The sequence below is a fragment of the Petaurus breviceps genome, unplaced genomic scaffold, assembly GCF_028583685.1.
Source record: "Petaurus breviceps papuanus isolate PSGF00001 unplaced genomic scaffold, PetGlider_PUasm1.0 98, whole genome shotgun sequence".
In the NCBI taxonomy this organism is placed as follows: Eukaryota; Metazoa; Chordata; class Mammalia; order Diprotodontia; family Petauridae; genus Petaurus; species Petaurus breviceps.
Window position 1 is genome coordinate 30,406,378 of NW_027187460.1, and position 16,852 is coordinate 30,423,229.

Genomic DNA, 16,852 nt, shown 5'->3' on the forward strand with positions numbered 1-16,852 from the left:
TCTCTCTCTCTCTCTCTCTCTCTCTCTCTCTCTCTCTCTCTCTCTCCATCTTTGTGTCTCTGTACTTTATCTCTGTCTCCTCCCACCCAAACTCTAGTTTCCATTGAGAGGAAAATGATTTCTCATATCTTTAAAGAAATTTTCCCCTTCTCTCTCTCAAACTGGACATACAATAACCAAGCTGAGTAAGAGTTAACGTCCATAAATACTAAAGATTTCTATAAGCATTTTAGATGATCTACACAAAGTAAAACATTGACAGAAATCAAGCTCTTCGCCTATCCCCACCCATGGGTGACACTATATTTCAGCCAAAGAGGATAAAAGAAAAAGCAGAAAGTTAATAGTGTCAAGTGACTACAGGCAAAACTACTTTACCCTGAGGAGTCAAAGAAGGGGCAGAAAGGAGTTTGTTAGGCAGACTTAGGCTACTCATGACTTCAGAGGCCATAGGTCACCATCTCCACTCCTCTCAGACTGAATCTGGTCAGAAATCTAGTCTACCACCATCCTGAGCTTATGATCTGAACACTTTCACCATCTCCTATTCCTAGTCATTATCCCACCCCACATCCAACATGGCCATGTGTCAGTACGGCAGGGTGACTTCCCTGAATCTGTCCGTTATGACCTCTTCATCCTCTGCAGTAGACCATTTGAGGTCTGGTGCAAAACCACAAAAACCTTCGGTACTCTAGGTGGTCTGCCTAGCTATGAAAGTTCACTTCCCATATCCAAAGTTTTCCTAGAAATTCCAGGGGGCATGGCAAAAGCAGATTACACGTGCATTATAGCTATCTGTGTTTGTATCGTATCCCCATGAGCACTATGAGGGCAGTGACAAAGTCAGGCCTAAAGGACAAGTAGGATTTCATGTGATGAAGAGAGAAAGAGAAGACATTTCATGAACAGAAAGTGGCATGAGCTAAAACATAAGTGAGGAGAAGCATAGGATGTATGTAAGGATGCACTTGCCTTTTTACATAGTACATGAAACTCTAAATCTCTATTATATACAGCTTTCTTTTCAAGTAAATAATAAATGTGCTTTATAATTTGCAAAGTTGCCCTGCTTATTTATTTTTCTTCCTGTCCTTCCTTGTGTTCTCTTTTATTCGTATTTTAATGCATCACTGATTTTCTTTTCTTTTCTTTTTTTCTATCAACCCTATCATGAGCTCCCTTCTCTCCTCTACCTCCCCACTATTTAAATTTGATACCAAGAGCAAAAACTTTCTAACAAATACAACTATAACTGTGTGGAATGGGCCTACTCAAGAGGTCATGAGTTCTCTGTCACAGGAGAAGCAAAGCTAGTATAATCATTACTTAGATATGTCGGGGTGTTATAGGAATGTAAATTTTTAAGATCTTCCCTGCCCCTAGGTTAAGTGCACTTGGAGCCTGTGGTGGGAGGCTTGTTTTTCAGGAATGCCCATGCCTTGGTGCTTTGTGATTGGGCAGTAGGTCAAGAGGGTTGTTACATTCTCTGAGCCAGGAGAAGGCTATATAAGCCCTGATGGGAGGCTTTGCTTTGGGGCTCACTTTGAGAAATGTTATGTGATTTGACCAGATGAGACTCTGGGCAGCCATTGAGAGCCCCCCGGCTTTGAAAACCCAGATGTTGATGCTTCCCTCTCTGGTAACTGTGATTTGGTATGGATGTAATGGTTGGACAGTTTGGAAGCCTGTCTGCTTGATCTGTTTCTCTGTCTTGTAACTTCTGTCTGTATATTCTGACATTCAGGGTACTGAACTAGGTAAACGATATATGTTTGATTGATTAAAGTAAGCTTGTTAAGCCATTTTGAATTGCTTTCCTTTAGAAAAGCAGATCTAAGAACCTGTGTTGGCAGCTACCCTGGGGATGCTGGGGTGCTTGCTGCTACATGGGGAAAGGATTCTTTGTCAGGTATGTAGTTCCCTTCAAGTCTGACATTCTATGATTCTAAATACTCAGATTAAAGAACCCAGAGGTCTGGGTTCAAATTTGGGCTCTGTCACTTGCTTTGTAAACCTAGGCAACTCACCTAAATTTCCAAAATAAAAATCCAGACCTCTGGGTGTAATGTAATGTAATGCCAAGGAAAGGCAACTTCCCAAGGTTCAAAATACCAGCATAGGTGCTCTCCATTTTATTCAGTGACCAACCAAGAACAGAGAAGATCAAAACATGACATCATTCCAAATACAGCATTTACTAAATGTGATTAAATAATCTCCAAGGACTACCCCACCCCAGGACCTTCCAATCATTCAATCAATTACAAAGTTCCTGGTCTAAATACTTCTCCACCCCTAGGCTATACCTTCATTTAGTCCACCACAAAGCCCCTCTTCTCAAATGGAGATTAGTTTCCAAACATAAGTAAAGTACATTCACTTGTTCAACCATAGAACACAAAAAGGTTAAAAGTTCCCCACCCCTGGATCACAATTGAATCTACCCCAGAGTTACATCAAGTTTAAGCACAGCACTTAATACCCAAATGGAGGTCTTTTCTTCATCTTGACATGAGGCAAGTTCTCAGCAATCTTAGTTCCTGGGGAGACAAGGCTTAGCAAGGCCATAAGATACATTGCCAGTCCCTTCATGAATTCATCCTCTGTCTGTAGAACAGTCCTAGAACCCCTGAAAACATTAGCAAAACCCTCTCCTAGGATTTCTGTAAACATACAACAAGAAAATCCTTCTTCAGGGCTTCTGAACCAACAGAAAGGTTCCCAGACCCCTGCAACAACAGCACTGTCCTTCAGCAGTGGACAGTATTCACTCTCTGTCTGCAGGACAGTCTCCAGACCCCTGCAACAACAGCACTGTCCTTCACCGGTGGACAGTATTCACTCTCTGTCTGCAGGACAGTCTCAGGGCTTCTTAGCCAACAGCCAGGTTCCAGGACTTCTTCAACAACAGGACTGTCTTTCACCAGTGGACAAATCTGGCAAAAGAACATCAAAACAGACAGACAAAGTACCAGCAAAACAGCCATGTCTCCTCAGTCCTTGGCAGCTCAGGGGGCAGGTCTCAAAAGTCCAGGGCAATTCAAAGCGGCCACCAGCAATTCTCTTAGTCTCTCTCTCTCCAGGAGGTGCTGCTTCCAAAAAAAAGTTCTTCTGCCTCCCTCTTGTCTCTCCAAATCCACGTCACCAGCTCCTCCCAGTTCAGGACTTTCTTTTCACATCAACAAGTCCATCCCACAGGTGGGATCAACAAGCTCTGGGTTTTAACACAATCAATTTGAAAACCAAGCCAATACGGGGGGAATCTTTAAATGCCATTACTATCACACTGGGTTCTTTAATCTGAGCACTTAGAATCATAGAATGTCAGACTTGAAGGGGACTACATACCTGCCAAAGGATCCTCACACTGCCTACATCCAAAAATGTATGCCTCATTTTACACCTTGAGTTCATTACTGTCAGGGGTAGGTGATATACTTTACCATAAGATTTTTGGAATCATGGCTTCAGATTAATGCATTTGCTCTTTATATCACAACTGAGTGGACCTAGACTAGGGAGTAAGTTCAAGTCTTAAGTGACCCATCTGAGCAGAAGGGGGAGGAAACTTCTGAGAAAATAGTGTAGGGTAATGGGGAGCTGCTCGAGAATGTTATTTGAATGTCCCCATGGGTTTGTCTAAATGTGGCCCTCAGGAGACTTTGATAGATATCTTGGGAACCTCAACTACTCCCTCTAATGGAGACTTTGTGACTAGAATTTTCTCTATCTCCCCCCTTCTATTAAATATTGCAAGTGAAGGGAATTATTTTTCTTAGGTTTAAGGAACTTTTTTGATTACTATTCCTTAAAATGGAAGGGATACCCCACACTTATATCCTAAACCTTAACCTTTTCCCACTAAATGCTAGTTACACAAAAGACTATCACAAATAGTGGATAGCAAGCATCCAAGCAGATCACAAATAGAAATCAGAGAAGTTATAGAGTTTAGAATATACTAGACAATAGACAGAATGAATAACAGTTCTCCCACTGGAAGTAAAGTATCTCAGTGCAACAGAGAGAGAAAGTCCTCAATCTCACATAAGAGGAAATTCCTCAAAGCTCCTAAAGGGACAAGTTACAAATCAGGAACATGTTGAGGAACCAGTTCTCTCCTATACATCTGCCTTCCAAAGTCTGTTCTCTTTTCCTCTAGCTTTCTCTCCAAAGAGGATCTGCAACCATATGTCTTTTCTCAAAGCAGGTAGAAAGAAATTCTCTCTTCCCTCAAGCAGGTACATAGTGTTGAATTCTCATTTTCTTGATCAATGAGAAGAGCCTTATGCAAATATTCCAGGTTTGAAGACAGGGTTACAGAAATATGGCATAATGGAAAGAACATTATTCTGGAATTCATAGGCATATACCATGCATTTCATTAAAGTGTGCACTAAGGGAACTGTTTGTTTTTTGAAAGGAGAATATTTATTGAATATTCCATCATAAAGAACACTATTTTATTCATAAAACACTAAAGAGACTAAACAATAACTAAAAGTTTTACAATTAATGACAACTTTAAAAGTAAAAACTTTTAAAATGATATACAAAAAATCCCCCTTTTTTTTTTAAAGTCATTATGGTATGCCTGAGGGTACTAGGCATACTTTGTACTAGAATCATAGATTTAAAGTTGGAGGGGAGCTTAAAAATAATCTGATCCAATCTCTTCATTTTACAGGCAAGCAAACTGAGGCTGAGAGGGAAAGTGATGCTCTAAAAGTTACAAAAAAGAGCCAGAATTTTAACCAAAGGCCTCTGACTCTAAATAAAGTGCTCTTTCTACTGCTAGTCCCAGATGAACTACTAACTACATTTGTGAACTTCTTCAAGGGTCTTCCCTTCTCTGAGTCTCATTTTCTTCCTCTGTAAAATGAAGAAATTGAACTAGATAATCTCTGCAGCATCCCCCCCACCCCCGGCCAGTTCTAACTACTCTGGACTTCTGATCTTATGTGAGCAAGGAACATTGAGACAATGACCATACGTCATCTGTCTGGATAGAAGCAAAGGAGCTCCAAGCCTAGGAGAAGTAACTGCTATGAATTAAAATCCTGATTCTCTCACTAGCTTATTAGATGACATGGGACCAGTCCCAAAACACAAAAGGTTAGGCACGTGAAGGCACTGACCACCATGGCAATAGCCAGGTTTGGTTTTGAAAATTATTTTTTTTTAATTCTAGCCTTATTTCACAATATTCCCCTTTATGCACTCTGCATTCTGGCCAGGCTGTACCACTAGCAAGCCTCCAATCTTGACCTGCCATTTCCCATGTCTGGAATATATTCTCTTCATATCCACCCTTTAAAATTAGAGTTTGAGTGGGTTCCATCTTCTCTTTCTCTGTTCTCTTCAGTTGACAATGACCCTACCTGGCTCACATTTATTTGCCCTTAGCTTTTTACCTCACTTTTTCCTTTGTTCCCATTACACCAACTTTGTATTATACTTACATGTGTACATGCTTTATTCCCTCTTCTTCCTCCAGTAAAATATAATCTCCTTGAGGGCAGGTAAGGTTATTTGAAAAGTTTGTTATTCCCAGAACTTAGTCCAGTACCTTATATATAATGTTTTAAAAGTGTTTGTTGAGGGGCAGCTAGGTAGCACAGTGAATAGAATACCGGCCCTGGAATCAGGAGGACCTGAGTTCAAATTCGGCCTCAGACACTTAACACAAAAAACTAGCTGTGTGATCCTGGGCAAGTCACTTAACCCAACTGCCCTACCTTCCCCCTTCCAAAAAGCAAATAAATAAATAAATAAAATAAAAAATTCGTATCCTTAAAAAAAAAGTGTTTGTTGAATTAAATTAGTTGACATAAACCTGGGGAAATGGTAGTTGCAGCTTTGTGTCAGTGCAGGATTGCTCTCCCACCATAACCAGACTTGGTTTCACCTCTGGTCAGGAATTCAGATAACTTAGCAGGGCATAGGCAAAATCATGAAGCAGGTGAAATTTCACTTCAGGAGTCACATATTTCCCACACATTGATGATGTCTCATCCTTCTTGGGTGCATCAGTACATCCTGCTCCTCAGAAAAATATCTAAAACTCATTCACAAAATGGAACAAGGTGTGATGGCCAATAACAGATTAAAAAACTGCCTTCCCCAAGGCCATTCGCCTTAACAAGAGCTCAAACTTTAATCCTTCTACCAAAGGTTCTTCAAGTATTGGAGAGATAGGATAAAGCACAGGGAAGAGGTATCTTTTTATCATAGTGACTAGCATTTCTGTAGCCCCTTAGAATTTATTATCTTTTTTTTTTTCTTTTCAATGACAATAACCCTGGGAGGTAGAGATTAAGTGGTTTGTCCATGGTCATACATTTAACCACAGACAGTGCTGAGGACCACTTAACTGGTCAGATTCAACAATCAGGACCAGGCAGTGTCAGTTCTACCCTCACTCCAGCATCATAAGCGCCACCCAGTGCCAGAAAGTGCTCAAAGGGGCACCAGACTCTGTATGGTCCTCAGAAAGCTGGCTCCCTCTAACACCTGACTCCTTTCTTTCTGTATGTACATTTTGTGGGTAGATGTACTCATCCTGTTAATCTAAGGGTACAGTCTGAATGGATTTATTCAATTAAACTCTTCTTCCCTATCTCTTGCCCCAATGAAAATCTTCTATTCGGCTGAATTTCCATTCAGCCACTAACATAACTTAATGGAGTCAATAACATAACCTAGGTGAGTATTTAGACTTCTTTACTCATACTCAAAGAAATACATGGAATAAAATCAAATATATTAAAACAGTTATACTCTTCCAGAATGGAAATATCATACATCAATACCACATGGACTTTGTTTTCCAAACCCAAGCAGCCCAAAATTAATCTGAAGGAACACCATAAACCAGGGATTGTGCTAGAGCCAGCTCAAACAGATCCTGGAGAGATGGTTGTTAAATTTTTAATGTGAGCATTTGCTGTTGTTCAGTAATTTCAGTCATTTCTGACCTTTTGTGACCCCATTTGGGATTTTGTTGGCAAAGATATTGGAGTGGTTTGCCTTTTCTTTCTTCAGTAGATCCAGTGGATCTATTTTGTCAGACTTAGAAGTTAAGTGACTTAGGGTCACACAGCTAATAAGTGGCTGAGGCTAGATTTTGAACTCAGGTCTTCTCAGTTCCAGACCAGTGCTCTATCCATTGCACTACTGGCTGCCTCTACTGTGAGTATGTACATCTGAAATTGGCAAAAGTTACAAATCAAGGAATGCTTTATTGTGTTATTGTTTATTTAGACTTAAGAAAGGATGGACGATAATGCATATTCAACCAAAAAGTTTGTTCTGTTTACATTTTTTTCAGAGAGCTGGTTATTAAACATTTATCAGCACACCCCTGCCCCAAACCCCCCAGTTCATACACATAGTTCAGGAGCTTAGACTGAGGCCTTCACCGTTGATCTAATAAGCACTCTCAATGGTTTTTTCTACTCTCTATCTCCCAAAGGGTTAATATCCAATCAGTTCGTAAACTCAGGATCTAGGATACTGGGTCTTCCTTCAGCTTCTCTCCCATCATCCCCACCAATGGCTGTTCTACTATGTTCAGATCCGACCTATCAGGCTTCTGCTTCCTGACTCAGCTGGCTCATTGACTGAACTGTATAGGATCTGATTCTTTGCAGCTGGAGAGACTTCATCTATGCCCACCATGCCTCCCTCTTGTCCTTGATTTCCCTGTTTCTGGCTGGCTTTCACTTCTAACCCTTTGGGCATACTCCTTCCATCCTCCTCCACAAATGTCTTCTTAGATGCAGGGCTCAGACCTCAAATCTAACCTTACCCCACCAACGGAGAAAGGGTCTTAGTACTGGGTGTTGGGACAAAGTTATGCATCACTGGAGAATGTTGCATAATGGACTTATATCCAAATGCCCTGATTCTATCTACTGTTTTTTTTTCTACTAACTAAACCCTGCTATTCTGTCCTACTGGGGTCATCCAGGGAAGTTAATAAAGCACAACCCACAGGTACTCACTTCATCTGCCTCTATATTAAGGCAAGCCCACTGTATTTCAGAGTCCATGTATAATCACTAAATGTAACCTCTCTGACTCTCTGTTTTCTTACCTGTACAATGGGGATAATCATTTTAAAGATCTCTTGTCAAACATAGCCCATAATAATAGCTGACATTTATATAGCACCTTCATGTTACCAGATAGTTTACATACATCCTCTCCAAAATCCTGTGGGTTAGACAGAGCTAGCATTATTGTTTCTATTTTACAGATGAGGAAACTGAGGCTCAGAAAGCTTTAATACCTTGAAAATACAAATAGTGAAAGAAAGACTTTATATAGTTTCTCCCTCCAATAGAGTACAAAATGCTCTTAATTAGCATGTGGGGAACACTTAATTATTGGTGAAAAACAATTGACACAGTCATTTTTTTTGGTGGCAAAATTCAGATTCTAGGTCACCAAATGACTCTTATTTAATCAAAAGATCATCCCCCTCCTCATCCGGCTCCTTTGCCCCTTTTATGGTCTGAACAATGTTGTTTCTTGTGGCCAAGAAGGCTAAATTATGTATTAGCCAAACAAAATGATTCAGAACTCCAGGATACTGGCCCATTGTCTTCTCTGACTGATGAAGAGAAAATGCCTGATGGTGGTGGTAGTGATGTGACAGTCACTCATCACCCTCCCTCTCCACCCTATTTCCCACTGGTCAGACAGGACTGAACTAAAAAAAACATCAAGTCTTTATTGTGTGGCAGTCTTATACCAACTGACCTGAAGGAGTGTGAATGAGTCTGAAATAAAATTCATTCCATTAAGGTCTCCCTGTTTCCAACATTTTACTTGAGCCCTCTCTGTGTTCGATTTTAGTCAGTGAGTCAATAAGTATTTGTTAAGAACCTACTAGGTCCCAGCATTTTCCCAAGATCTGGGGATATCAAGAAAGACAAAAATAAAAGGGTCCTGTCCTCAAGAAGCTTACAACGTTGGGGCAGCTAGGTGGTGCAGTGAATAGAGCACTGGCCCTGGAGTCAGGAGGACCTGAGTTCAAATTTGACCTCAGACACTTAACACTTACTAGCCCTGTGACCTTAGGCAAGTCACTTAACCCCAATTGCCCCTCCAAAAAGAAAAAAAAAGAAGTAGCTTACAACATGCAAACAATCATGTATTTGCTACCTATAAGATAAACTGGAGATAATCACCAGAAGAAAGGCACTAGCTTGAGAGGAATCAGGAAAAGCTTCCTATAGAAGATGCAATTTTATCTGGGACTTAAAGGAAGCCAAGGAGGCCAAGAGGCAGAGATGAGGAGGGAGAGCATTTCAAATACTGTGGACAGCCAGTGAAAATGCCCAGAGATGGGAGATGGACTTTCTTGTTTGAGAAATATCAAGGAAATCAATGTCACTAAAGTACAGAGTTTAAGGCATGGGAGACAAAGATGATGTGTTCTTGGATGCTTTGATTGTGGTTGAGAAACCTCAGATGTGAAGCAGTGGACCAAGGTGTAAAGCAATCTGGGGGTCTTAGCAGATTGTAAGCTCCATCAGGGTAAGATGACTTTGAGACAAAGCAGGCCAAAAGAAAAAAGCCATGTGTGGTCTTGGGCTTTGTTAAGAGAGATACAACTTCCAGAAATAAGGAGGTGATAGTCCCACTATACTCTATCCTCATCAGACCACACCCACAGTATCATGTTCAGTTCTGAGCACCACAGTTTAGAAAAGACTCTGTCTGGTAAGTTCATTAGTGTCCGGGGAAAGGCAAACAAAATAACGAAAGGTCTTGAGTTTCTGTCATATGATGACCAGCTGAAAGAAGTGAAGATATTTACCATGGAGAAGAGGAGACTGGGGAAAGAGGGTTGGGGACACAATTGCATTCTGGGAGTATATACCGTGTTTCCCCGATAATAAGACACTGTCTTATTTTTTTGGAAAGAAAAACACCAGAGGGCTTATTTTCAGGGGAGGGCTTATGTTGTGCTGCCTCAGCTCTCCTCCGCGGCACTGCTCTCAATGGCGCCAGCAAGCAAATCACTGGGGAAGAACAGGATGACGCACTCACTGCTGCAGCTCTGATTGGATGCAGCTCGGAGCACGGCATGCGTTTCACGGGGGGAGGGAGGGGGGACGGTGCATACAGAGGGTACCGTAATGTAGCGTGTAGCGCAGGGGATCACCTTCACTACAGTAGCAATCTCAATAGGGCTTATTTTCGGGGCAGGGCTTATTTTAGAGGAATCTTACACAGTAAGGTGAGGGCTTATTTTCGGGATAGGTCTTATTATCGGGGAAACACGGTAAAGGGATCTGATGTGGAAGGCTTTCATGGTTGACTTATGCTTTGGGGCCACGAGGGTTCCACCTAGGGTGGAAAATGCAAAGAAGCAAATTTGAGTTTGATGTCAGGAAAAAATTCCAATAAATAGAACTAGGCCAGTGTGGAAAAGGTTGATTTGGGAAGTTCTGGCTTCCCTGTCACTAGTGGACTTCAAACAAAGGTTGCATAACCCCTACTTGGGTATGTTGTAGAAAGGAATCTTAAAGGGTGGAAATAGTCATCAATAACTCTGAAATTCTGTGATTCTGAATGCTCAGCTTAAAGTCAGCTTTCCCAATTAAGCCCCTGGTATTTTGGGGCAGTCTTGCCTAATCTCCTATCCTCCATTTCCTTTCCTGTACAACAGGCCTGTAGAACATATGGACGTAGGCCACTTGTGGCTACCAAAGGATTTCAGGCAACTGCCACATGGCCTGCCACAACCAAACATCATCAGTCTGTTTCTAGTCTCACCTGTCTGCCACCCAGAGAAGTTTACAAATTGTGCAGGTCTGCTGTACAATAAGAATAATTGTACTTGCATGCTTGGACTTGAAATACTCTATGAATGGAATCCTGTATTTAGAACCAGAAGGGACCTTTGAAGTCATCTGGTCCAACCCTCGTTCTTTACAGATGAAGAAACAGACTCAGAGAGGTTAAGAGACTTGCAGAAGTTATTTAGTGGGTCCCTGACTTCAAAGGCAGTTGCTCCCCAGGCTGACTGCCCGATCGCTTTCCAGCCAGCTCCCAGTTCCAGCAGGAGTCATACAAAGTTAAGAAGGACTCTATTTTGCACTTATTCTTTTTTCTTATTTTCTCAGGCCACTTCTTCAAGTCACCAAGGCTTTGATGCTGCTCAAGATGCCAAGAGGCTGTATAAGGCTTGCAAGGGGATGGGTATGAAAGCCACTTTATGATTGCTTATTTCAATTTTGAAGGAATTCCCCATGATTTAGCTTCTACTCCCTTCTTAGCTCATGAAGCTGCAATTTTTCACTTGGAGCACATTCCTTTTTAGCCAAGGTTGCTGTCTTCCCTAGAGTTTACACACCAAAAATAGATCACAGGTATTCAAGGCTCCACAAATTGACAGTCACACATTCTCCTTTGCAACAACCCTGACCCCCCAGGCAGGCAGTGTGAATGTTAGCTATCAGGCTCCCTTTGCAGATGAGAAAACTGAAGATCACAGAGGTTAAGGAATTCAGCCAAGGTTGCACATCTGAAAAGTAGTGGAGAAATTTGCCACACAGTGAAAGCTACGTCATATGTTCAATTCAATTCAACTCAATTAAAATTTATTAAGCACCTACTAAGTGCCATGCACTGTGCTAAGCACTGGACAAATTAAAAGAGGCAAAAGACAATCCCTTCCCTCAAGGAGCTTACAATCTAATGTGTGTGTGTGTGTGGGGGGGGGATAATATGCAAATAAATATATACAAACAAGCTATATACAGGATAAATCGGAAATAATTAACAGGGGAGAGGCACTGGAGTTAAGAGGAGTTGGAGAAGGCTTCCTGTAGGAGGTAGGATTTTAGTTGGGACTTAAAGGAAACCAGGGAGGTCAGTAGTGAAATTGCATTTCATTTTGGGAAACACTAAAGTAATAAAATCTCTCCTTAAACCAGATTTTCTGTTATGTGTGGGCAGAGTTGTTCCTAAGAGGCTGAGAAACCCCAGGGCCATTCTTAGAAGGGTCAAGGCCTAGAATAAATCTAATTGTGTGGGTCCCCTTGAGAAGGAGGTGGGGAATGGAGCCAGTACCACATTAGTGTTTTTCAGAGAACATGGGTTCAGAGCTCTGCTCCAATACTTGCTATATGAATGACCTCAGACAAATTTTTCCTTTCTCTGGACCTTGGTTTCCTCCTCTGAAAATTATTATAGATATTCTCTAAGGTGACTTACAACTCTAAAGTTGTCCAAGGTGCCTGCTAGGGGCCACTAGGTGGCACTGGTTCTGGATTAAGGAAGACCTAAGTTCAAATCCCACCTCAGACACTTATCAGCTGTGTGAACCTGAAAAGTTAACTGCTCCCTGCCTCAGTTTCCTCAATTATAAAATGGGTATAATAATAGTACCTACATCCCAAAGTTGCTGTGAAAAGCAAATGAGATAATATTTGTAAAGCCCTTGTCACAGTGCCTGGCACATAGTAGGTTTTTAATAAATATTTAATTCTTTCCTTCTAAATCCTGTGATACTAAGTTAAAATATGTGGCAAGAGAAAACTTGAAAGGAAATAAAAACACAAAAGGGCAACATTCATCCTAATCATTTGCATGTGCCCACAGCCTGGTGTAATAAATTCAGTCTGGGGCTCAAGAAGTCTGGATTCATATCTGAGCTTTTGGCACTTACCAGCTAAATCAACCTGGCTACTTTACCATTCTGAAGCTAAATTAGGTATAACTGAATACATATAATATAATATATAATTATCTATAAAATATGCTCTACATAATATTTTATTATGTTAATGTAATATATGATGTATGAACATACTATATCACTGCCATATAATATGCTACATACTAACATGTTATGTATATGTTATATATGTATAACAATATAGGTTATATTGTGACATATACAACTATTATATAACACACATTATGTGTGTGATAAAATATTACATGCATTATTGCATATAATATATGTTATCTATAAGACCATCTGAATATGGGTATAATAATAGTTAGATTACTTACCTTGTTGAGTTGTTATGTACAACTTAAGGTAGGGGCCCTTAACTCTGTTGTGTCTGTGACTCTTCTGTCAATCTGGGGACACCTATAGCTCCCTTGTCAGAATACTGTTTTTAAATGCATAAAATAAAATTCAGAGGATTACAAAGAATACCAACTATATTGAAATACTATAGTTAAAATGTTTTTTTTTTAAGAGAACAAGGTCAACTTAAGAACCTCTGGCTTAAAGTATTACATAAATGTGAGCTATCTATAAACTAATTTGTTTTTGTTTTTTGTTTGTTTGTTTTAGTGTAGCTACCCCTTGTCCCTTGCTGAGATTGTGTTACCTCTAAGAATGAAGGATTCCTTTCTCATCCCCGCACCCTCGGGATTGCCCTGATGTCATACAAAGGCATCTCTGAGCCTAGTGGGGTGAGATGTTCTTGACCCAATGCGGTGGCTAGATCCCAAAGGAAATGCAAGAAAATGGAAAACTCAAATATCTATGATCATATTCCCATCAGTGCCTGGCACAAAACCCATCCATTTCAGGGCAAAGAGTTAATGGAAATAGATAAATATGACAGCAATTCCCCAACAAATCATGCTTTGTCATCTACCATGGCTACAGCATTCCCACGCCCACACTGACCTCTTTCAACATTGTACCATGCAATTTCTAGGAGTCTAGACATCACACGGTAGGTTTCCTCTGCAGGAGCCCTAAGGGCAGCTGAGAGCAGCCTGCCAGGGCTGATGGGAGAGACCACCTGTTCAGCTAGACTGCCTTCTAAGTGAAATCTCAGAGCCACAAACATCCTGTCACTTGGCTTCCAGACAAACCACTTCCTTCCTTGGACTGTTCGCTGAGTAGGAGCTTTGGTCAAGCCCAGGATGTGAAATCTAGCTTCTAACAGTTGTGGTGGCTCCTAGGCACACTGGACCCAGAACTACCTCAATCAAACCACTGTCAGTTAGCTGTAGGACCCTCCTTACCTGTGTTCAGGCTTTATCTAGGGGACAAAGCTATGTCATCAGACTGGCCAAATTTTAGAAGAGATAAAAGGTGTCTGTAATACCTCCCAGTATCCCATTCCATCCTCCTCCTCCCCTCAGCCATTGAGTATCCCCTACTTTCAAGTTCCATATTGATGTAAGTCCCCCCAACATTTGACTTTCATATTCTGGATTTTTCCCAAGTTCTTCTGTCCTGTGCCCCATTCCCTCAGTCTTACTTTTTTCTAGGTCATGGCAAATAATAATAATTATTATTAATATAACAACAATTAACATTACAACTAATAGTTAATATTTACCTACTACTTTAAAATGTGCAAAGCATTTTACAGATATGATCTCATTTATCTTCACAACACAACCTGAGAGATTGCTGTTGTTGCTGTTCAGTCATGTCTTACTCTTCATGACCCATTTGGGGCTTTCTTGGTAATGATGCTGGTGTGGTATACCATTTCCTTTTCCAGATCATTTTGCAGATAAGGAAACTGAGGCAAATAGGGTTAAGTGACTTGCCCAGGGTCACACAGCTAGTATCTGAGGACAGATTTGAATTCAGGAAGATGAGTCTTCCTGACTCCAGGTCTGGCACTCTAACCACTGCACCACCTAATTGCACCACCTTAGAGGTAGGTGCAGTATTAATCGCCATTTTACAATTGAGGAAACAGGCTAAGTGACTCTCCCAAATTCACACATATAATAAATGTCTGGGGCTGGATTTTAAATCATGTCTTCCTGACTGCCATTCCATCTCTCCATCCAATAAACCAGAGGTGTTAAACATGTAGGCCACAATACTCCCCAAAGTGATTGGAACATGATTAAAATGTGATTGGGAAATATTTAGTAAAATAAATAATGCAATAAAAACATGAATATTGTTACATTTTAAAACTAAGTCATTGCGGGGCCCAGAGGGATCCTTTTGTACAGTTTAGTGGCCCTCATTTGTGTTTGATTTCAATACCACTGTACTTGATCACTTAACTACCTCTAGGTGGCAAACTAATATAAAGCATCATCAGGGACTGGTTTTTGCATTTCTTTGAATTCTCAGGGCTTAGCACAGTGCCTGGCAAACAGTAGGTGCTTAATGAATGTTGTTTTGAGCGACTGACTGACTAATGTGCTGATATTATCAGTACATTAAAAGGTAGCATGGTATTGTGGAAATCCATAAAACTTGAAGGAAATCCAGGTTCAAATCCTGAATCTGGTATTTGTTACCCATAGGCCCTCTGTGACCTTGGCCAATTCATTCACCCTCATGTAAAATGAGAGTGTTGGACTAAGCAATCTCCAAGTCCCTTCTAATACTAAATAATATGACCTAAACTTAAGATGATATAACAATAATGAATGTGATGAACCTCCCAGGTGTGAATTTTAAGAGACCATTAAAATTAAAAAGTATTATTATTTTCAATTAATAAGTATTTCTTTTATTCCCATTCCTTCCCCACCCCCCGCATTGATTAATAAAAAAAAAAAAACCCTTGTAATAAATATACATAGTCAAGCAAGGAAAATTTCCCTCATTGGCCATGTCTAAAAAATGTCTCATTCTCTACCCTGAATTCATCCCATCTCTTTTGGGAGGCAGACAATATTTCATCTTCAGTCTTCTGGAATTGTGGCTTGTCATTGCATTAATCAGAGTTCTAAAGTCTTTCACAGTTAATAGAGTAAGACCTGCCAGGTCACAGGCCCTTTATCTGACTGTTCACCATGGTCCCTGTTACAAATCCCTAGGTCACCTACCCTCATCTGCACTTTTTTTTTAAGTTCTGTTTCTCAAGTCCAGTATCCCCAAACCAACTCTACCATGATTGGTTCTGTAAACGCACATACTATTAATATTTAGTATCTATTATTAAGGACAAACCAAGAAGCAAGAAGGGAGATACAACAGGTACACTATGGATAGCATTGAATTTGATCAGGAATCCCAGTTCTTCCTCTTGTTAGCTGTGGGCAAGTTACTTAGCCTTTTTTTCCATCTATAAAATAACAATAATGAATGAGACTTGTACTAGGAATTTCTCTTAGGGTTGTCTTGAGACTCAAATGAGATCATGGGTACAAAGGGCTTTGTTAAGTATAATGCAAATACAAGATGTTATTATTAGAAGAAGTAACATCACAGCTGGCTATGGGACAAGAGACAAGACCTCACTTAAGGTCTCAGAGCGCAGGAAGACCACTGAAGATGCAAAATTACAGACTAATCACAGATCTGCATCCAAGCAGTGAGTTGCCACACTGGAAACTTCCTACATTGATGGAATTATAGATTATATTTATCTGTGTGTGTACAAAATTATTACTATAACAATAACAACAATAATATAACTAACATTTATTTAGCACTTACTATGCGCTAGGCACTGTGCCTAGCAATTATCCTTTACAATTATCTCATTTAATCCTCATAATAACTCTGCAAGATTATTGTGTGCTGTTATTATTCCCATTTTACAGAGATGGAAACAAAGGCAAAGATTAAGTGACTTGCCCAGGATCACACAGGCAGGGATTGAACTCAGCCCTTCTTGACTTCAGGCCCAGTATTCTATTTACTGTATGGTGTTTCTCATGTATCATCTGAGAGAGGGACAGAGACAGAGAGACAGGTAGACATTCTGGGCCCACATATCTGTTCATAAATGTAATCATTTTAATTAATATTATAAGGAGTTCCAAGTATTTTTCATGTATTTCTCATAAATACATGAAATAATGAGAGAGTTCCAGGTATTTCTCTAGAGCTAGAGAGTTAGAAAAGGAAGGAAGGAAGGAAGGAAGGAAG

At 40.4% G+C, this 16,852-nt stretch overlaps 1 protein-coding gene across 1 annotated transcript in view; it reads left to right on the forward strand.

The window, feature by feature from the left end:
• ANXA13 (annexin A13) overlaps positions 1 to 16,852 on the forward strand; it is a 92,186-nt gene that overhangs the window by 31,350 nt on the left and 43,984 nt on the right. The window contains exon 3 of the mRNA XM_069080962.1: positions 11,145 to 11,220. Within this exon, the coding sequence (XP_068937063.1) occupies positions 11,145 to 11,220 (76 nt within the window). The remainder of the gene's footprint in view (positions 1 to 11,144; positions 11,221 to 16,852) is intronic.